General features: G+C 37.3%; 1 protein-coding gene and 1 long non-coding RNA gene across 3 annotated transcripts; both read right to left on the reverse strand.

The window, feature by feature from the left end:
- Positions 1-7,627: 7,627 nt before the first annotated feature.
- Positions 7,628-20,559, reverse strand: LOC309497347 (uncharacterized protein). Of its 2 annotated transcripts, none has more exons than XM_082167576.1 (3): positions 20,487-20,559; positions 17,976-18,113; positions 7,628-9,615 (listed from the first exon to the last, which is right to left on the reverse strand). In XM_082167576.1, the coding sequence occupies exons 2-3, from the start codon at positions 18,058-18,060 to the stop codon at positions 8,018-8,020; spliced, it is 1,683 nt and encodes a 560-aa protein (XP_082023702.1). In that variant the 5' UTR covers positions 18,061-18,113; positions 20,487-20,559; the 3' UTR covers positions 7,628-8,017. The 2 variants fall into 2 exon arrangements, with proteins under 2 accessions (XP_082023702.1, XP_082023703.1); XM_082167577.1 differs by lacking the exon at positions 20,487-20,559 and adding an exon at positions 20,340-20,472.
- On the reverse strand, positions 12,644-17,969 carry LOC309497503. Its single transcript, XR_014205579.1, has 3 exons — positions 16,016-17,969; positions 14,449-15,952; positions 12,644-14,306 (listed from the first exon to the last, which is right to left on the reverse strand). It is a non-coding gene; the product is annotated as an uncharacterized lncRNA (long non-coding RNA).
- Positions 20,560-22,942: the final 2,383 nt, after the last annotated feature.

The following is a 22,942-nucleotide window of genomic DNA, read 5'->3' on the forward strand; positions in this document are numbered from 1 at the left end:
TAAAGACTTTTAAAATAATTTAACTCGCGTTCATTTTTGAATGCCTTGTGTTTGTGATGCAAAAGACTATGCGCGCTAACCATTACCATAGTAAACGCTTGAAGATACGCATAGTAAAAAAACATAGTGAACGCTTGAAGAAATCAGACCAATCATAAAGGCTATCACAATCATGTTTTTATTTTATCTGTCAGTAGTCTACGTCTCGTCTCTTAATACCGGACTATCATAAAATAAAGCAACTTTTTTTTTCGGGAGCTTCCTCTGTTTCTCTGACTGAAAATATCTGTATTGGAGTCGAGAGAGTGCTAAAGCTCCTCAGGTCGTATTTTTGGTGGCATATTTTTGTAGAAATTGTCATTCTTTCTAAATGTGATGTAAATATGTCCTGTAACTAGCCGACCAAATAAACAGAAACAGACGCGACTGAAGAAGTAAGTGTGTCCTCTTTCTTTTGTGGTAACGGTAATTTATTTCTGAGTGACTAATGTGCAATTTTGACTAATTAATTCATTATGATCAATGTATCACTTTTTATTGTAAACCTGTGGTAAAACATCGATGCTTGGGTTAAATATTCAAGTAAACAAGAAAAATGCCAGCAAACGGCCGCTTTTATCATGTTTGTTTTCAACGCTGTTTCCAGTGATTTCTGATTAGTTTTCTGATAAAACTAACAGTTGTTGGTGAATGGGTTAGTGTGACGTTGTTCCAGAGAGGCGTGTTACGTTTGTGTTTTAGTGAAGCGCTGTGGAGCTTCTGGCCCGATAGTGGAAACGCAGGCCTGGTGCTATTAGCCCGAGGCTATTAGCCCGGCACGGCCCGTTTAAAGCCCTGGCCCGGCCCTGGCCCGGCCCTGGCCCGACAGTGGAAACCCGGCTTATGTGTCAGGGTTCCCGCGGGGTCTTAAAAAGTCTAAAATTCAGAACTTTAAATTTAAGGCCTTAAAAAGTCTTAAAAACAGCCAGATTTTCATCCAAGGTCTTTAATTTAGTCAGGTCTTAAAAAAAGTTTTACTCTCGGTCATTTCCAGAAACGCTTGCCGGTGTGTTGTAGTTCTTTCTGGGGGATATTGTTGTTGGTACGTACGAGGTGATAAAACAACAAATCCCGTGATAAATGCATTTCCTGCCCGCGAAATACGTCTGCGTCTCCTCAGAGTTTGTTAAAGTTCGGCTACGTCTGGAAAATGGGAAAGTGTACTTTTAAAGAGACGTGGCTAGATCACAGCGATTTCTGCAGTTGGTTAGAAGCGGTACCCAGCTCCAGGTACGAGGCTCGCTGCAAACTTTGCAAAAAAACATTTCAGTTAGGGACTCTGGGTGTGAAGGCGCTGGAGTCACACGCCAGATCGGAGAAACACAAGCTAGCCGCAAAATGCCTTCAGTGGACTCGGCCAATCAGCCAGTTTTGTGCCTCACCCCTGCCGTCGTCCTCCTCAATGCCTGGTCCCTCCAGTCTCCAGCACAATATCGCAGCTCCGTCGAACGACCTTCGGGGTACTTTTGGATCGACTGACACGTCGAAAGCCGAGGTACTTTGGATACTACACACGGTGACTAAACACCACTCATTTAATAGCAACAATGAGATTAGCGATCTTTTCCAAGTGATGTTTCCTGATTCAGTAATCGCAAAAACGTTATCTTGCGGGCCCAACAAGATCGCTTATGTGGCGAGATTTGGATTGGGGGAGTTTATAAAGAGGGAATTGATTCGTACTATTACCGGACCGTATGTCGTAATGTTCGACGAAAGCCTAAATCAGACCACCAAGACCAAGCAGCTTGACGTCCACGTTCGATTCTGGAACAATAGAATTGTTAAATCGAGGTACCTGGGCTCACAGTTCATGGGACATGGGACAGCGCGGGACCTACTGAAACATGTCAAAGTAAGTGAAAGTTGAATGGGCTATTCTTTTACTTATCAATTTTAAGACTAAGGATGTCTGTCTATTCATTTGAAGCTGTAGCCTACATTGTATATGGTTTAATTTATTATTTAATCTGTTTAGATTAGATTAGCCTTTATTTTCTCAAACAAAAATTTGGCAATTGAGAGATAGGGAATGTAGGTTCACATACAGTCATAGTTCTACACACCTACAGAGATACATGAAGAAATGCAGTCAAACATGTAGATGGTTAATCCCTTGTGCATCCTTATGACATTTTTGTCCTTTTCAGTATTTGTTTATTACTTTGCCTTTGTTAATGCTAACTGTGTGGCACAGGTGTGTATTTTTATTGGAATTTTACTATTTCACAGGCATTTCCTTTATAGAATCTTTTTTGCACTAGGCACACAAAATACTTCCTCTCAGTGCCTTTTGGACAAAAATGTCCCCATTGAAACCCATTAAAACTGCATTTTGTTTTACAATAATTGTGTGGGTGTGTTGGTATGTCAGAATGTGGTTGGTTTGTGTTATAAAAAAATGTGTGTGTGTTTGTAATATTGAGAGAGAAAAACTCGACTGCAAATAACAAATCCAATCACTGTGTGACCGTGTTCCAGTGGAGTTTTGCGGGCATCTAAAGGGGAAAATCTGTTACTGCACCCTAACAAAATCTTACCGAAAGATTTATTTTTTTTATATCAACCTCAAATTTGGAACACAGTTTATATTTATGGATTTGATTTTTTTCTAGCCTTTTTAGAGTTCAACTGTTCATAAATAATTTTCATACACTTAAACCTATATAACTTTTTTGGGGGATTTACTTATTATTTTAACTTTAGCAATAATCTGCCAAGGGTCTTCTTTAAAATTAGACCAAACTTAAGTCTGTGCTCCCAAAGCTTCACATTTTTATGACAGTTTATTGACACAGACATTTTTGTCCACTATGTACCTGTGTGTAACTTTTTTTAATTGATGCACAAGGGTTAAATGTACAATGACTGTGTGTGTGTGTCATTGCTTTAATGATGTATATCTGTCTTTTTATTTCTCCTTATTTTCAATACATAAGTCTTTGGATCAACTGGACCGCAGCAGGCTGATGTCAGTCTCCATGGATGGGCCTAATGTAAACTTCAAGTTTTTAGAGCTCCTCCAGCTTGACCATGCTGAGAACTATGGGGGTGCACAGCTGGTGTCCGTAGGCAGCTGTGGGCTCCACACACTGCATAATGCCTTCAAGGCTGGCTTTGCGATGTGGCATCTGGACAAGATATTAAAGGCAATGCACACATTATTCCACCATGTTCCAGCGAGGAGGGAGGACTACATAAAAGTCACCAAATCCACAGTATTCCCTCAGCCATTCTGCGGGCATCGGTGGCTGGAAAATCTTCCAGTTATTGAGAGGACTCTGGCGGTCTGGCCATCTCTCAAGCTATACCTGTGCACAGAAAAGAGCTGCCAAACCCCAAGACGGCATCATTTGACACCATTGAAGCAGCCCACAACGATCCTTTAACAATAACGAAGATGCACTTCTTCATGACAGTGGCCAGGACCTTTGATCCATTCATGAGGAAGTACCAAACAGACAAACCTGTGATGCCTTTCTTTGGCAAAGACTTGGCTGAGTTGATTAAGGTAATTATTTACAGTATATGGGTTTATTTATTTATTTTATTTATTTATATTTTTAAAACAGGAAAAGATTAAGGACAATCGGGCCTGGCTCAGTATAAAACTGATTTTCAGCAGGTTCCTGCTCTGCAGAACATAGAAACCACATACACAACAAAGCTCACACACTAGACAGCTAGAGACAACAACAAACACACAAACCAAGATATTGGGCAACAGGAGGGGCTATAAAGCCGTCTGGGTTGCATCAATTGTTGGCATAAACCTCTCAGCATACTATCTATTTGGTTTTATCCAAGTTAATCAAAATATGTGTCACATTGTTAGGCCTATATGTGAAGTATTTTAGGGCCAGTCTCCTCTAAAACAAGTGAATATTAATTGCTTTGTTAATTGAATGAAACCCTTTCAACTCTGTTATTGTTACTTCATTTGTCTTCTGACAGAGTCTACTGAGGCAGCTCTCAAGGTATTGTCATGATTCTTCTTAAGGTTTTGGGAATAATGATCAATATGCAGACAGCTATGGAAGCATATGGGTAGCAAATTTCAATTTGAAATGTAATATGCAAAATGACAATGCAATATGTAAAATGGCAATGCATTTCTGTATTTAAATTTAAATTTTCCCTACTTTTGTGCAACGTTTGGTGCAAAATGAAAATGAAAATTCAATTATAAAATTTACATTTGCCATTTCATACACTAGTATTAATATGTAAATTGAATACATAATTTAACGCTTTATAAGTTGTTCAATAAAATGTTTTACAGAATTCATTAGATATGTTTAACATGGCAAAAACTGTGGCAAAACTGTAATTTAAATGTTATTTTTTCTTAATTGCATTTACACTCACAGTTAAGACACTTGCGATTGCATTTCCATTATGTGTCCCGCAATGAATGTAGCAAAATTCAATGTGCAATTTGAAAATGCATTCTGAGCATTCATGTGTACTTTTTAAATTCAACTTTTATTGATACTACTGACATGTATTATTATTTTTTGTACATTCCCCCCAGAACAGTAAAATTGCAGAGCTAAGGGTCCTTGAGTTTAGGAGGGATTGCATGCAGGGATTCTCAAACATCGTGAGGAAAGTTCAGGAGAAGAGCCCCTTGAAATTTGCAACTGTTAGGCAGATGGAGTGTCTGGACCCGTCTCTCATGTTCAGGGACCCAGACAAAAGCAAGACTCAAATGAAATGTCTCATACAGACATTTCTGAAGGACAAGCAGCTGACAGGAGGTGTATCTGCTGGTAGGAATAGATTTGGAAGGGGTTATGAGCCAAAGTTTGAGTACCATGCTCAACTATACTCTGACTTTTTATAAGACTGTGACAGACATTTGGTCCCCCATTTGGCCCTTTTCTCTTTTCCTATCAGGGTATTGGTTTAGCATGGACATCTTGCTTTTGTTATTTCCTCTTCTAATGGTCCTGCACCTGTTCTATGTGCAGTGGCTCATATGTATTGAATAAGTTCCATCATTTTACACAGGCTTTTGTTGTTATTGAAGACATTATATAGGGTTAAGAGTCGGTTTGAGTCTTGAGTGCTGTGATTTATCTATATGCATATTTTTTTCACTCACTTTGTTTTAGGGGATACCATTATCCAACAGTTTGAGTCTTTCCTGTCTGTTGAGGCAAGGAACGAAGAACTTCTCACCTTCCAGCCATTTGTGAACCGACTAGACACCTTCCTGCATGAGAGGTTAAGCCGTCCCTATCCTGCTGCTTGGGATTTTTGCCAGAGGTTGCTCCTTCTTTCACATGGGCAGGCCTCTGTTGAAAGGGGATTTTCGGTTAACAAGGAGGTGGAGATTGAAAATATGCATGAGGAGACCATTGTCACAAATAGGCTGATCTGCGATGCATGGGGGTGTGACAAAGGTTCCCCTCACCAGAGAGCTCCTAACATGTGTGGGTGCAGCCCGGTCAAGGTACCGCATCTTTCTTGATCAGGAGCGCACCAGGAAAGAATCGGAAATGCAGAGCCAGAAGAGAAAGCTGGCAGAGGATGGTTTAGAGCAACTAAAAAAGAGGAAGATCAGTTTAAAAGAGGTGTCCAACTGTCTTGCCAGGGAGGCAGACATGCTTGCAGAGGAAGCCGAGGGAAAGGCTGGCTCAAAGATGGCCCAGCTCCTATCTAAGTCAAATGCCCTTAGAAGGGCATACAAAGACAAAATGGCTGAACTAAGAAAAATTGAGGCTGAGATTGGTACTAAAGGGGAGAAATTTAGGCATATGTAATCTCTCTCTCTCCTTCTCTCTTATCAGATAATCCATGTTAGATAGATATAGATACTCTAACTATACAGAGGTAAGCATCTATCTAAATGGATTATCTGATGTGTGAGTGAGTGACTGAGTGTGTGTTACATGGGTTGAAGTAGCCTGTTCAATCTCTATTAGGCTATTAATATGCCGTTTTGTAATGCAAATAAATATGAGATGAAATCTATTTTATTTGTTCTAGCCTATTTTCATTTTGCATGTTGTTGTGGAAGGTTACTAATTGCTTTATCTGTAAATTAAATTAATGCTTGTTCAATGACTGAATTAAAAAATAAATGATTTTTTTCAGAATTTCTTTGATTTGAATATTTTTTTGGTAATTTAGGTCTTAAATTTCAATCTTTATGGTCTTAAAAAGGTCTTAAATTTGACTTGCTGAAACCTGCACGAACCCTGATGTGTACAACAAAACCACAAGGTGAGACACTCACATTGAACAGTTCAGAGTAATGTTCCAACACCTGAAACCCAAAAGACCTCACCTGGAGTTTAAGTTGGAGCTGTGTGAGCTTTTTGCCACACGTCCAATTTACAAGTCAAAGTCTGATGTGCAGCTACACCAGATGAGTAGATATGTGGCATTCAACCAGTTTTGCCCCAAGTGTAGTTACAACAGGAAATGGCAAAGCCAGCCCATAGTCAGAAGTACACCCATCGGAAACCTTCTCTTATCTGCAGCCACATATTTTATTGGAGGATCATTCATCCATTGGTTTATCTGACTTCTGTGATGTAAGACAGCTAGCAGATGGTCAGTTTAGCCAGCCTGTCTTCTTCCTGACCTGGGCCCCGATTAGTCAAGGTTCAGCTCTAAAACTATAGGTGCGTCCCAATTCAAAGGCTATACCCTTCGAAGGCCGCGGTTTAAAATAATCTGATTGCAGAGACACTAAAACAGGGACACCAAATCCTGTCCCTGGAGATGTACCATCCTGCAAAGTTCAGCTCCAACCCTGAAACACAACTGAAACAGCTCATTATGATCTTCAGGAGCACTTGATAATTACAGAAAGATGTGTTGGAGCAGGGTTTAGGGGCCGTTTACACGTCACCATTTTCAACTAAAAATGGAAAACTTTTTAGCTTTTGAAAATGGATTTCAAAGTGCAAGGTTCTAAAAACAATACCTTTACAGTCTCCATGTAAAAAAAAAAGAAGTTAATCTGAACTCCGTAGGTAGATCTCCAGGAAAAGGATTAATCACCCATGTGCTAAAAGATTATGGCCCAGTTTTACAGACAGGGCTTAGATTAAGATGGGATTAGGCCTTGGTTCAATTAGGACATTCAAGCAGCTTTTATAAACATGCCTTAGAAAAAACAAACATTACTGGTGTGCATCTTGAGACAAAACAATGGCACTGACATATTGTAAGATATGTTAGTGCAAGTTGCTTTCAGTTAAAACAGCTCAAACATGCATTTTAGTCTGGGACGAGACTTAAGCCATGTCTGTGAAACTGGGGGAACGGCTCGTCCAAAAACCTGCTTCAAAGTATTACTTGCATAATAAGGTATTGATTGAATAACCAACTTCTGAGATTGAATCAATAGAATAATTGATATAAAAGAAACAAATGCCCTTCCGGTGGTACAGTGCGGATTAAGGGACTACTTTTTGCGCATATTTACATATTCATCTAAATGCAACTCCCAGTCGCATGAGTGGCCTGCTCAGGTATTTCCAACTTCTTTTTACCCCTAAGAGAAGAATGAAAAAGAACTGAATATATCAAGGTCTTGAGAACTGGTAAAATAACTCTCTCCAGTGTGAACTCTTATGTCAAGTCACCTTTATTTCTTTAGAGCTTTCTACAATATGGATTGCATCAAAGCAGGTTCACAGAGATAAAGAAGAAAAAGGGCAGAATCAACTATGGAAATTAATTCATTTCTATACAAGACATCAATGTTTTAAGTTAGAATCGGTTTAATGTTGATCCAATTCAGTTCAATATCAGCATCGATGTTGCAAAATGAAAACTCGTTCCAAACTGATGACATTTAAAATAGATCTCTCTTGAGTGAATCATAATGTGGTACTTAGGGATTCCTTTTCGGTTAAAACATTTTCTTATGTGTCTGTTAAGGAATTTATTTATTTTATTTGACAAAAACTTATTCCACACTGAGGGCATGTGTAATGGTTCTATTTGTTGTGAATTATCATGTAGTCTCTAAGGTTTCCACATTGAGTAAAACTCTCTCAACACTGTTGGCAGGTGTAAGGCTTAAATTATCTGGCGTGAAATCTAATGTGCCAGTTAAAGTTTCCTTTTTAAATGAAACTTCTTCCACACTTTGTTGGCAGGTGAAAGGCTTTTCTCCAGTGTGAATTTTCATGTGCCAGTTAAGGCTTCCTTTATGAGTGAAACTTTTCCCACACTGTTGGCATGTATAAGGCTTCTCCCCAGTGTGAATTCTCATGTGGTAATTAAGGTGTCCTTTTCTGTTAAAACTTCTTCCACACTGTTGGCAGGTGAAGGGACTCTCTCCATTGTGTACTCTCATATGGACTTTAAGGTTTCCTCGTTGAGCAAAACTCTCTCCACACTGTCGGCATTTGTAAGGGTTCTCTCCAGTATGGATTCTCATGTGGACTTTAAGGGGTACACGCTGAGAAAAACTCTCTCCGCACTGCTGGCATGTGTAAGGCTTTTCTCCAGTGTGAATTCTCATGTGCCTGTTAAGGCTTCCTTTATGATTGAAACTTTGTCCACACTGTTGGCAGGTGAAGGGACACTTTCTAGTGTGAACTCTCATGTGGACTGTAAGGTTTCCATGTTGATGGAAACTTTTTCCACACTGATGGCATGTGTAAGGCTTTTCTCCCGTGTGAATTCTTATGTGCCTGACAAGACTTATTTTACGAGTGAAACTTTTTCCACACTGTGGGCATGTAAAAGGGGTCTCCCCAGTGTGAATTTTCATGTGGACAGTAAGGTTTCCATGTTGAGCAAATCTCTTTCCACACTGAGGACATATATAAGGGCTCTCTCCAGTGTGAATTCTCATGTGAATGTTAAGGTTTCCATGTTGAGTAAAACTGTCTCCACACTGTTGGCATGTGAAAGGCTTTTCTCCTGTGTGAATTCTCATGTGCCTGATAAAGTTTCCTTTTAGAGTGAAACTTGCACCACAATGAGGACATGTGTGAGGCTTTTCTCCAGTGTGAATTCTTATGTGCCTGTCAAGACTTATTTTACGAGTGAAACTTTTTCCACACTGTTGGCAGGTGAAAGGGGTCTCCCCAGTGTGAATTCTCATGTGGACTTTAAGGTTTCCATGTTGAGCAAATCTCTTTCCACACTGATGACATGTGTAAGGGTTCTCTCCAGTGTGCAATCTCATGTGAACTTTAAGGTTTCCATGTTGAGCAAAACTGTCTCCACACTGTTGGCATGTGTAAGGTTTTTCTCCAGTGTGAATTCTCATGTGCCTGTTAAAGTTCCCTTTTTGAGTGAAACTTTTTCCACATTGTTGGCAGGTGAAAGGCTTCTCTCCACTGTGAATTCTCATGTGGACTTTAAGGTTTCCTTGTTGATTGAAATTCTTTCCAAACCGAAAGCAAGTGAAATATCTTCTAGTTCCTGTCTTTTGGGCTTTTCTTCGTGTGGAAGTCTTTTCAGTCTGTGAACAACTAAAAGATTTTTCTCCAGTTATGAAATCATCGAGATTCTCATATTGATCATGAAGATTCTCATATTGATCTTTCTCTTCAATTTCATCGAGTACTTCTTTCTCCTCTTTCATTGCCATTAGGTCTAAGGTGGAAAAACAAACAAATAAAAGTTAACCCCAGTTTAATGGCACAATACAACAGACATCAAAACATTTAGATATGTAATGTATCAAAACCAACAACACGTACTACGTATGCTAGATCCTATACCAAAGGTGTTCAAACCTGCTCGGGAGGGCATGTGTCCTACTTGCCCTCAATACACCTGCCAGACATTTCTGAAGTTCTCAACTCTGGCCCTTGAAACCCCCTTTCCTGCAGAGTTTAGCTCCAACCCTAATAAAACACACCTGTTCATGCTAATCAAAGTCTTGCGTATTATTGAAAGCTAAAGGCAGGTGAGTTTTATCAAGATTGGAGCTAAACTCTGCAGAAAAGGGGACCTCGAGGGCCACAGTTGAGAACCGCTGCTCTACACAAAACTGCTAACTTTGAACTTTCTTTAGGACATGTCCCAAAAACCTTTAGGCTGGCAGTTAAATGCTTTATTTAAAAAAAAGCAATTTGCCCCAGGAGATATAGTTAATTACAGACTGATCTCAATTAGGGATGCTAACAATTAATCGCCGACCAAGTAATTGTCAATAATAATTGAACGTTATTATTATTCCTGAAAATGGCAAAAGAGCTTAAAATACATGAAAAAATTCATACTCCAAAACTATAAAGAGTATTTTTATTTGTGTACACTCAAAATAACAACAAAACTGTGTGTTTTTGTAAAAATAAAGAAAACAATCAGGTTTCTGTGAAAGCAGAAGTCTCAGTCTTTGTGAACTTCTTTCTGAAACGCATTTCAAAGATGAACCGAAACTCAGCGACACCAGAAGAAACTCAGCGACACCAGAAGAACACCATTGAGAATAAACTACTTGCCTCAGCTTGATCACTTACAGTAGTTAACGTGTTATTGTTAAACAAACTTGAACACATTTTACTAGTTGAACTATTGCCAAACTAAAATGTGTGAAATTGATGGAAACATGTTGAAACATAGCCATAGCCAATAAATATAAATGTATGGCACGAGGATGTTTTTACCCTCTATAATTTAAAACAGTACGATATAAAAGTGATATGAGTGTGGTCTTCCGGTTTAGCGTCTGCCATGTGAAATCGCAAGATCGGGAGCTCAAAAAACGAATTATATTTACTTTCTACATAAGTTACTTTCTACATAACTTCGCGCCTCCATTGTCGAAAGCTCCGCGACAGAAAAAGACTAACTCAGCGAGCTCTTAGGCCTCGTTTACACTGCAGGTCTTGATGCCCAATTCTATTTGTTGCCTATATCCGATTTTCTTGACAGTCCATTTATAAGTTCTCAATTGTGACCCATATCCAATTCATGTGTTTACACTTCACATACTATCTGAAACGTTGCGCATGCTTAAAGGGGGTTCTTGCACAGGTGGAGAAATGTGAAATATGCTTGAGGCTAGCTTTGCGATATACATGTGAAGTTCGCCAAACATCACCATGATTTTGAGGCGGAGGAGGACGAAAAGGGCCATCATTGCAGCCTGCGCATGCTTCAGTTATTGTGTGCGAGAGAGATCTCAAGACTGGTGGGAACATACAACACAATCTCTTTATTTCTCGTGCCATTTATACACCAACAAATTGTTTTTGTGTGCAATTATAATTTTTTTTCAGGAAGTCTTCAGAATGGTTATTTGCCTGCCAAGTCTCTATCAAGCGACTATTTTGCAGCTTCTAAAGTAAGATACGAATCCACTAGAATGTGGTTCATATCGTCCCATCTCTTTGTTAAATTGTGACTAAGATCTTAGCAAAACTTTTATCTGTCTTGAAAACTCTATGGGTCGAATTATTTCACCTGACCAAACTGGCTTTATTCGGGATAGGGATGTCCCGATCCGATCATGTGATCGGAAATCGGGCCCGATCACGTGTTTTCAGACTCGATCGGAATCGGACTTTACCTCCCGATCAGGACTCGGATGGGATATGTATATATATTCTCATTATTTTTTAACACATCTATAGTTATGCGGTGGCACAGAGTTACGCCGGTTTCACACTGCACGCGAGCAGAGCGTAAGCAGCGCAGGAGCAGTGGATATGGTGAGCAGGAGCAGGACACGCGCGTTTTGCTTTCACACTGGCAGCGTTTGTCACGCGCGGCTGAACCGCGGCGTGTGTACAGACAGAGTACTCTATAATGGATAAGTTGGCATTGCTTTCTTTCGTTTTCAAATACATTTAAGAGAAAAGACTTGTCAAGAAGCTTATTTTATTAATAATTTCATTTATATAACTTTTGGTTCATCTTTGTTTTTATTGTTCTGGCAACAAGTTTGTTTTTGGACATTTGTTTTCTTTTTAAATTGCTGTTGGTCATTTGATTGACTGTTTAAAACACAATAGATATCATCAATGCACTTTTTGGATAAAACTGCGGTGTATTTTGGCCATGATCAAGCAAAAATAGACTCGGCGCCGAAACGATCGCGGCACTGCTGCTTCTGCTCTGCAACGCACTGCCGCGCCGCCTCTGCGTGCGGTGTGAATGCTCTGTCTAATCTGTTAACATGGGCGGCGAAAAATCCCATGTTAAAATACTCTGCTAACGCGTGCAGTGTGAAACCGGCGTAAGAGTAGGAGTGCTGTTCCTAAAAGCACATTACTGGCTTTGCAAACACTGTGGCACTTTTATATTTTATTTGTTTACATGCCTGCCGGGTATTTTAAGTTGAGGTGCTATTTGTTTATATATTAGACTTTTTTTTATATTTACTGTTGCACTAAAGTCCAAAAGTAAAGAATTTATGTTATTTATGACTTGATTGTTCAAGCTACCTCACAGAAGTGCTCTGTTTGTTAACAGAGTTGTTGAATGTTAAAATAAGGTGAATTAAATAAAAAATAAGGAACATCCTGGATCTGTTTTTTCGCTCTTCTTTATTCTTTTTTTATGTATTATAGAAGTATCGGATCGGGACTCGGTATCGGTAGATACTCAAAATCAAATGACTCGGACTCGGACTCGAGGGCAAAAAAACCTGATCGGGACATCCCTAATTCGGGATATATATTCTTTTTCTAATATTAGGTGCCTTTTTAATATATTGTATTCTTCCCATTCAAACAATCCAGAGGTGGTACTGTCACTCGACGCTGAAAAGGTGTTTGACTGTGTTGAATGGAACTATCTTATTCAGGTCTTAGGAAAATTCGGATTTGGCCCTACATTTATCTCTTGGATTAAAATTTGATATGCGGCCCCTAAAGCTTCTATACGTACTAATAATGTTCTTTGAGAGTATTCCAAACTACAATGGGGCACAAGACAGGGTTGTCCCCTTTCATGTTATTTGCCATAGCCATTGAACCCCTTGCAATTGCCCTGCGGTCCAGTGCAGATGACCTTCTTTTTTTTGTCTAACCCTCTTACTTCAATTCCTCAATTTTTTTTTCTATTCTAGATATCTTTAGTATATATCTTTAGTTTCTCAGGATACAAACAAATTTTTTGTAAAAGTGAAATGTTCCCATTTAACTCATCTTCCCTTCAGATTTTATATTCAAATTTTCAATTCAAGGTTGTCAGAAATTGTTTTAAATACCTGGGGATTCAGGTGACCCATAAATACTCTGACCTGTTCAAAGCCAACATTAGTCCTCTTTATGATTAGGTAAAGTCTCTCTTCGTGTCCTGAAAATGTCTCCCTCTTTCTTTGATAGGAAAGGTGAATATCATCAAAATGACTGTTTTCCTATATTTATTCCAAAATTCTTTTTCACAGTTTTGCAACGGAATATTTCTTCTTTCATATAGAATAAGTAAAAAACGAATGAATCAAAGTCATCTTATGAAATTTTCAAACCTATTATTGGGCAGCAAACATTAGAAATCTGTTATATTGGGTGCAGCAGGATTTGCAATTAAATAAGTCTCAGTGGGTACTATTGGAAGCTGCCTCTTGTACTCCAGCAACTTTAACATTCTTATAATGTGTACCAATTCCCTTTAAGCATACTACTTTAGTAAAAAAAAAAAAAAAAAAATTGTTAAACACAGGCATGAAAACAGGTCAGGGGTAAAAAAGGTGAGAAGGATGCGGCAGCAAAAAATCCAATCCAATCAATATATATATATATATATATATATATATATATAGTGCTTTTTCATGTTAAATTCATCAATCTGCTGCAAATTAAACAAAGAAAAATTATTTTAGTTACAGTGTCTGTCTACATTACTACTACATAATAATAGTTATAATATTTATCCCATGATAGTAATAGCCATTTATTGTAAAACAAATGCACTGAAAAATAAAGGAAACTTTCAAGAGACTTGAAAGAGTATATTTCTATACTTCACATTAAAGGTGTGATTGGGCTAGCCCAGTGTCAATCAAGAAAAGAACCAATGGGCCGCTGATCTACGCGTTTCATGGGGTGTCAGAAAAAAAAAAACTAACGCTGACTTTTTATTGACCAATGCATTACACACTAATTACGCACTAACCCAGCGCCGCCAATTAAGCAAAACAAAACGAATGGGCCGCCGATGTACGAGTTTTATGGGCCGTTAAGACAAAAAACGAAACAAAAAAGTATGAGATGTATCGGCCCAAAAAGCACGTCGGCCCACCGGGAATCTCCCGGTAGTCCCGATGGCATTAGCCTACATGCCTGGACGTCACACAAAACAAAATCCTACCTGTAGCCTTTCACCATCCACTTATTTAGCTGCTGTTGCATCAATTGACATGCCATCTCCTTTCCTCTTTCTTTTTCTATGTTTAGCCCCCGACAGCTTTTTTGCATTATCCATCTTTTTCTACGACAACTCACTACTCATTCCTGCTCGCTCAGCGCTCACGGCGCCCGCGCGCGATATTATCCCGCCCTCTTCTATGTCAAAATTAAAAATGATGACATTGGCAACATCGCTGTCTGTATCTGACAGGACAGTTAACATTGTAAGCTAACTTACCTCAGGCTTGCTTTCCGACGTGCGGTTCTTTGTTCGGCAGTGTGTCATCAGACTCGCGGTGTTAAAGACTTTGAAAACAATTCTGCCCTACTCTGACTCGGATTGGCTGTCAGGTTTCGGCATTAGGAATGATGATTGTTTTTTTAAAGCTGCTAAGTTTATGGTAACTATAGAGATATAGCGGGTAAAATGCTGGCCACGACCACGACCCCCCCTCCCACCCCATAAATATTTTCTCATCGGATCTGCACAAATCACGTAGGTGACCCATTTTGGTTTTAAAACGGCGAATTTCGCCGAAAGGTGAGGAGTTTTCATGCCTGTAAACATTCATTAGGCAAGGCAAGGCAAGTTTATTTATATAGCACATTTCATACACAATGGCAATTCAAAGTGCTTTACATAGGAGAAACTAAAATAAGATTTAATAAGCATTTCTATCTTCTTTTTATTCAGCTGTGTCAGGGATTTCCTGTAACATCACAAGTTACTTTACTTCCGAGAGACATATTTGGACTTTCTTCGCGAGGGCGCCCTCCAGCTTTCATAACATACATAACATGTTTTAAGTGCTTTTTAGTGCTGTCGGTGAACATGTCAAACTAACGATCAAAGACTTCAGATTTTAGTCAAGGATCAGAGGAATCTTATAGGATTTGCAAAATTTTTTTCTAAAAATTTGCACTGCTTTCACTCTGACTGCCATTAATGATCTAATTGTGAAGTCTAATTCCACATCCTGCCAGCTTGATCCTACACCGACTGTTTTGCTTAAGATGCGTGTTTTTTTTTTCATCTTCGTAATATTGCACGTCTTCGATCTTCTCACTCTAATGCATGAATTAAGGTTTCAGCATCAGCTAATCACATCACGTCTAGATTATTGCAATGCTCTATTTCTTGGTCTGCCCAAAAAACGTTTTGCAAGATTACAGTATGTTCAAAACTCATCAGCAAGAGTTCTCACCTCCACCAAGTGTTCAGTTCACATTACTCCTCTACTTCACTGGCTACCCGTGGCATCACATATTCACTTTAAGATATTACTTCTAACATTTAAGGCATTAAATGGTCTTGCACCTCCATATCTGTCGATCTACTTTACTCCTGCCGCCCTGCCTGGTTGTCCTCTGTAGGTGGAAGGTCATTTAGTGTTAATGCTTCTAAATTATGGAGTTCACTACCCTTTACACTTCGAAATACCTCATCTATGGCTACCTTCAAGTCTCAGCTAAAAACATATCTATTTAACATGTACTTTGGATGTTACCAACCATGTAATGTGGCTATATGCGTCATGTGTTTGCAATGTGTGTGTGGGTGTGTAAATGTATTGTAATGTACAATGTAAATAGACCTTGAGCTATGGAAAGGCGCTATATAAATAAAACTTCTCAACATGCATCTCCACCCCGTCCTCCTCCCCGAAATAACCATATATGGTGCTTACAACGCCTAGTTTCACTATGCATATCCTCATCTGCATATTATTACCATATGCATATTCATATCCACGTGATGCCATGTTTAACGATACAATACATTAGGAAAATATGACTATACACATGACCATTAATGTCATTTGTGACGTCACATTACATTGCTAAAAAGAAAAACATTGAGTATCCTCGTCTTGTTTTAGAATCTATATATCTATAAATTACAGAAACGTCTGTCTGTCTGTGTGTGTGTATGTCTGTTAACCACATATCTCTCGAACCGTTAGTCCGATGGATTTCAAACTTGACAGGTGTCTCGCTACGGTCACGAGTAAGTGCAGCGCCAAGTTTGACGTTGTTTGGATGAGAAATGCTAAAGATATTGTTAAATATATCATTTTTTAAAGGTTGTGGTTTAAAAATAAACATTCTGACATTAGAGGGTTGTATCGGTCAAAGAACCCCCAAGAAGGTTGGAATATTATAGTTTGGTTCCAGAATGTGATAAATCCATTTAGATTAATTTGAGTAAAAATGTGTTTTCTTTACCAAGAAAGTGGCAAGATGAAAAACACTATTTTCTGTTAAAAATTTTCACATAGTATCTTTAGGTTATAATATCATATAAAATTCAAATCCAGATTTGGATTTTCAAAGATCTATTATAAAAACGGATTATTTTCCCCCCAAAATGCAATAAATTCATGACACTTTTTTTTTTTCAAAATGCTATCATATTGAAACTGTTGAAATCAGCCATCACTAAGAAATATCTCCTGAACTTTTTTGACGGCGATCAGCTCACAAAAACTGATTTTGCACGTGCACTTTGCACTGCTCCCTGAATCGACGCGCTTATTCATTTGTGGATGTTAACTGAATCTGTAAGTCAGCTATGCTGTTTACTTCTGAATATTATATTTCATTCTGGTGCGCTTAAAGTTATCGCTACTGTGTAACGATAGCCTATGCTATTCACCAACTAAACATATCCTATTCAATGTGTTCACAGTCTCTTTCACGGGCATCATTTGTAGTAGCCTATTCACAAGCTTCCTCAAGCATAGCGTTTTCTCGGAGTTCACTGTGTGCTTTCTACCATGCACAAATATGTGTGTAATTGTAACAATGAGCACTCAAACACACCAAACCAACAATAAAAACACACTCAAAAACTGATTTTGCACGGGCATTTTGCACTAGCACTTAGAAGGTTGTGGTATTCATAAACACTCAGTCAGCTACACTGTTTACTTCTGAATATTATAGTTTATTCACAGCCATCATTTGTAGTAACCTAGCCTGCTCCCTGAATTCAATGCGTTCACAGTCTCTTTCACGGGCACCAAACCAACAATTACTAAAAACACACACAAAAACTGATTTTGCACGGCCATTTTGCACTAGTAAATCAAAATTTTATAAAATACTGTTCAGAGAAGTTATTCTCGTTCAAATTGTATTTTTAATTGTTTTAAACATCAACTTTATGCAACTTCAGCTGAGATAAACATATTTTAGGATGTTTATGTATTTGAATGGAAACAGATAGGCCTTGTTTTTTTTGCACTGTAAATAATTGTCTGACTCAACGCATCACTGACAAAACATTTTAGAAATAAAACATGCATATCTTACAGTTTTCTTCTAATTCTATTCTTCAAATTCAATGGTATTTTTCATAATATAGTGAAGACCACGAAAAGGCTTCTCATTAGGCTTCTGTCTGTTTGCACACCACACCCACAGCTCCAGCAGAGGCTGTACTGTGCCATCAGTACTGTGCCATCTTATTCAAACCGCCAATAGGCCTTACGATCACAGAGCAAGTCCTTCAGTGTCTGTCATTATACTGTTTATGTTGCTAAAACCATCTGGGCATCGATCATTTTTCAAGCAAACATTTTCTCAGAACATGAGATCTACTAGAATACCATTTAAATGACTGAGTTCAGCTGTGAGAATGAGACCAACCTGTTTGTTCCTCAGTATCTTCTTGTTTCACTCTGAATGTTTCATCAATCTTCACGTCTTCACTCTCTTCTTTAATAAACGCCATCTTTATAATAGTGTCATGTGGATCTCAGTCGCTTCACCAGGAGTTTGGACACTCTGTCATGATAAAGATGAGAATAATTAACAGAAAGAAAGATAAATCCACACTAAATCTCTGTGTGTGTCTCAATCAGCTCTAGTTCAGTAGTTCAACTAAAACTAGCACTTCAAATTAATAAAAGCACAATTTGTATTAAAAATTCCTATTTAGATATGAGGTATTTATATTTAGTATCTAATGATTTGTAGATCACATTTAATTAACTGCAGATGCTAATGCTCAGTTCCAGAGAGATGGAGTTGTTTCATCAAGAAGCACATATGCTCATCTACTGATTTCTGATAAAGAGATGCAATATGTTTAATCGTTCTCCAAGTAAGCCAGTCTTTCATATTCCACTCAAGGTAAATAAGAGTTTGGTTAATCCACCAGGACGGCCTATAGTCGCAGGAAACAATAGTCTTAGTGAACCACTCTCGAATTTCGTTGATTGTGTTCTGAGACCTTTAGTCACATCCCTCCCAAGCTATCTGAAAGACTTCAGATTTTCTGCAATGTTTACCAACTATACAAAATGTCCAACACAACGTGATATTGGCAACTATGGATGTAACCTCGCTATATACAAATATTCCACACCATGAAGGTCTATTGGCTCTAGAACATTTCTTGATTTGCGTGTTGAGGATGATTGCCTTACGACTTATTTTATCACTGAAATGGTACTCCTGATTATGCTCATTTATATTTGGGTTTCTTGGAGAACAGATATGTTTTCAATGACTTGTGTTTTCAGGCTTCTGTAGTCTGTACTGAATTCAGTGTGCGGCCAGCCACCTTCTTGCTCGTTTTCCTGCACTTTCATGAAAACCTGTTCTGGGTCATTCCTGGGATTCGGTCATATTTTATTCCCCCAGACTTTTTAAAGTAATGGTTAACCAAAATGAAATAATAAAAGCTTTTCACAATTTATCATAATGTCCTATTTCTATTGTACACTAAGCATTTGATCATATCCCTGAGGCACTTCACTGAATTTGTACTTAGAAAATATTTAACAAAATGTGCAGTCAATTTTTTTGTGCCAGTATTGTACTTATTTGTGTTATATATAAGCATTTTATTAAAAACAGACTATAAAGTGATGTCCCTCAGTCTGAACTCAACCCCGTCACACCAACTATTCTCTGCCTATTATGATTTAGACTTCACCCATATGTGACATCCTTTACCAAAAATGACATCATTCAGGTCTTTTTAACAGTGTTGCAGAATATTATATCATACTTTTTATTCATATTTTTGAGGCCTATTATAGTCATGGGAGGATACTGTCAAGCTTAACAACTCAACCCCATCACATAAAATTAACATGGAAAATGATTTATTTTTTTATTATTTTTTTTTAATCCATAAGTAAATATAATGTACTTATTTAATTGCTGCCATAAATGGTTTACCACTCTCATACACTACACAAGGAGCAGTGGCCATTTTGTGCAAAAAAACCTTAACCCTGTCACATATCTGTATATTTCTCATTATTTCGGGGTTGAAAACTTGTGACAAGGTCGAGTTTTTCACACCATTTTTTTTTTTTTTTTTTTTTGTAATAGTCATGGTTTCAATGAAGTTACCAAATATACTTCAATATACTTACCAAAATCATGAAAACTCATAATTTTGTTATAAATAGAATATTTGATGTAATGTGTCCACTTAAACATTGACAAGCATCCTCTGTCATAAATGGCAGCAGAAAGACAGTGTTGTGCATGCAAATAGGCTGATATGTATATATTTTTATAAATATAAAAATAAAGGCAATGCCTCCCTTCAAACCGGTTACAGTCTTCAACCCCGTCACACTATTCTCAACCTTGTCACGTTCATATTTTTGGTAAAAATAGGGAAAATAAATAAAAACGAAAGCATTTCTTGCTTATTACCACCTGACATGTAAAGGACTAACACAAAAATAAAGTCTTAAATGCCTTAGGTAGAAAATTAATTATATGTAGATAAAAAAAAATTTTTTTTTAATTCCAAGTTGAAATATTACCGAATCCCATAAATGACCCTTCTATTGGTTTGTTTACATTTTCATTACACGTTTGTGTTTCTGTTGCATTTACACAGTTTTGAACAGCTGCGGTGATTCAAGCGATTCGAATCAATCATTTGAGTTTTAAAAGCTCAGTTTCTCCATCACTACTCTCCAAGGACCGGGTTCGTGTTTATCATAAACCGATTCACGATAAAAGGAGAGAAATGAGACGCACCTTTTGTGTTACTCGTGTGTGGATGCGCTTTAAATAAATGTTAGATAAAGCATTACTATGTTTCATTTAATAATAAACATTAGTCAATCTTTAAAGTCGATTGAACGGTTTCTATCGGTTTAAACACTAAATGCTTTAAACACAAACCTTTTTACAGTCGAATCACAACAGATGCAGGAGCGCGGCGCAGCCTTATGATGTCACATCACCACACCAAAATAAAAGTCCTGTTCTCACGCTACTTTGTCTAAAATCGCAAGAGTGTATAGAAATGTATATACAAATAATAAAAGAGATGACAGATATTTTGTCCAAAAGGAAAAACTGTAATGTTTGGGTGAAGAAACCAGTTTATTCCAGATATAAATAAGATTAAAATGCAAATAGTGAAAAATGTGATAAAAAAATGTTTTGCTAAAAAGAGTGTACAAATTTATAAAGCAGATTTCATACTTGTGTCAGTACTGAATAAGTATTTTCTCATTTTAAAACACATAGTCAAATAAAGTTCATTTGAGTCTAAAAATACCTGAAATTAGGTATAAAATGTAAAAATCCAAGATTTATTTTCATTATACCTTCATAATCTTTCAACATTTATTGACATTATTTGGGTCTTTTTAAAAAAAAAGCCATAAACTGATAGAAGATTCTTAAAAAAGGGTTGAAGCTAAACTCTCTACACTCTCAAACATCATATATTTGTATATATTGTAATATTTTGTATTACACTTCAAATGTCTTATTTTATACAATAGTTTTAGTACTATATAACAAAACAAGGTCCCGCTTTACTTATTGTTTAAATACAGAATGTTCCCTTAATAGAGATTCTGAAGCATGAAACATAAATCATGCAAGCAAACTCAATACACATCATGACACACAATACCATTAATCAGTTATATTTCAGCATTAACATACATTGATAAACACAAGGTAAACACAATCAACCATTTATAAATTCATTTATAGCTAAAATGTTGTACCAAAGTATTTTTTGTAATGTACTTTGAATAGCGTAACAAATTCTGCTGTTATTCATAAATACCAGTAGTAACGGTTTTAAAAAAAAAATTAATTTGGGAAAAAGTCATAAGTGTCCCACTGTGTAGTGAGCCAGGTTCCTTACCAGTACCCGAATTAATGTACAACTCACGACTCACTCTGACAAAAATACTATTTTCATTTGTCAAAAATGAAATTATAGATGATCTCCTTGCTTGTGCGTGAGCGTAAAGCTCAACTTCCATAGGCGTTTCAGTGAGTTGTTAAGGTAAGAGCGCATCCACAACAGGAGTTACACATTCTGACTACGTAACATAGTTAAAGTTCATCTGTGCGTGCTTTTGTGCAAATGTAAGTTGTAATAATGTTTATTTTGTATAAAAATCTGATTTATCTTTTATAGGATGTGTTCCGTTGAGTTATTAACGTTCTAGCAAAGCTCTTCAGTTTACGGGTGTTAATTCAGCTCTTCAGTTTCAGTGCACACAGCTCAAACAGCAATGATGTTATTTGAAATTATATAATATTATATATATATATATATATATATTTTAAGATGTTAACTATTACTGTAATATCAAAAATGTTTGATATTTTTTGCAAAAACATTGATGCATTATTATTAATAACTAGCACTTTTATTGCTCTCCTATTATTTTCATATTATTTTCTTATTGTCCATGCGGAGGCCATTTCATTATTATTATTTTTTTTTGCATGTTATTCAGACATTTATTTATTGTGTATTTATACACCAAGATGAAGACATTGAAAGTCTCACAGCAGAGAGCACTTATGGAGAAGATCCAGATGCAGAAAAAAGACTTCCCACAACCATACAAGGACATATGGGAGCTACGAGAATTTGTTGTAGAGAGTAAGATCTGCACAACATGTGCCTTATTTACTGTTACGTCTCTTAAGATGTAAGGCAACAACATTTTAGGAATATTTTATATTTCTTTTGCAAATTCCTTACAAATTCCTCAATGCGAAGTATCTTTGTTGCTTTTGCATTTTAGGAATGGGAAACATGGACAAGTCACTTTGTGTTATTCAACAGTCTGTTGAAGAGCTTAAAAACATGGTAACAACACCTGGGCAATACCCAGTACCGTCTCAAGATAATCCAGCCAACACTAGTGTAAGTTTCTCAGACACCAAATCCAAGTCACTTAAATTCTTTCTTTTGATATGTATTTTTCTTTGACCAAAAAAACTTGTTTTTGATTATTCAAACCGTTCTAATACTTTTCCAGTTTTCTAAGAATAAGCCTAACCCCAGTGAGTGTTTTTAATAATATACAGACACACACTAGGGCTGGGGATCGATACAGACGTCCAGATTCAATCTGACTCCGATTCGCAAGATTTCGATTCTTGATTCTCGATTCGATTGAATAATTTTCAGAAAAAAAACGTGATTCTCAATTTATCCAGAATTGTGTATCTCTATTGTATTATAAAAAGTAAGATAATGACACCAAACGCCATTAGATTTTAAATTTTTTATGAGCCCGAATATTCGAATGCAATATTTTTGAAAAATGCCCACCCTACTTGTAATTGGCATCTTTGTTCTTATTTTTAAAAAC

Source organism: Leuciscus leuciscus, assembly GCF_965113295.1.
Source record: "Leuciscus leuciscus genome assembly, chromosome: 4".
NCBI lineage: Eukaryota > Metazoa > Chordata > Actinopteri > Cypriniformes > Leuciscidae > Leuciscus > Leuciscus leuciscus.

Excerpts from the sequence above, each read along its gene's own strand:
- LOC309497347 (XM_082167576.1), bottom strand. The coding sequence starts at position 18,060 with ATGGCGTTTATTAAAGAAGAGAGTGAAGACGTGAAGATTGATGAAACA. Across the intron at positions 9,616-17,975 it reads AGATACTGAGGAACAAACAG|ACCTAATGGCAATGAAAGAG; the intron begins GTTGGTCTCATT and ends TTTCCACCTTAG.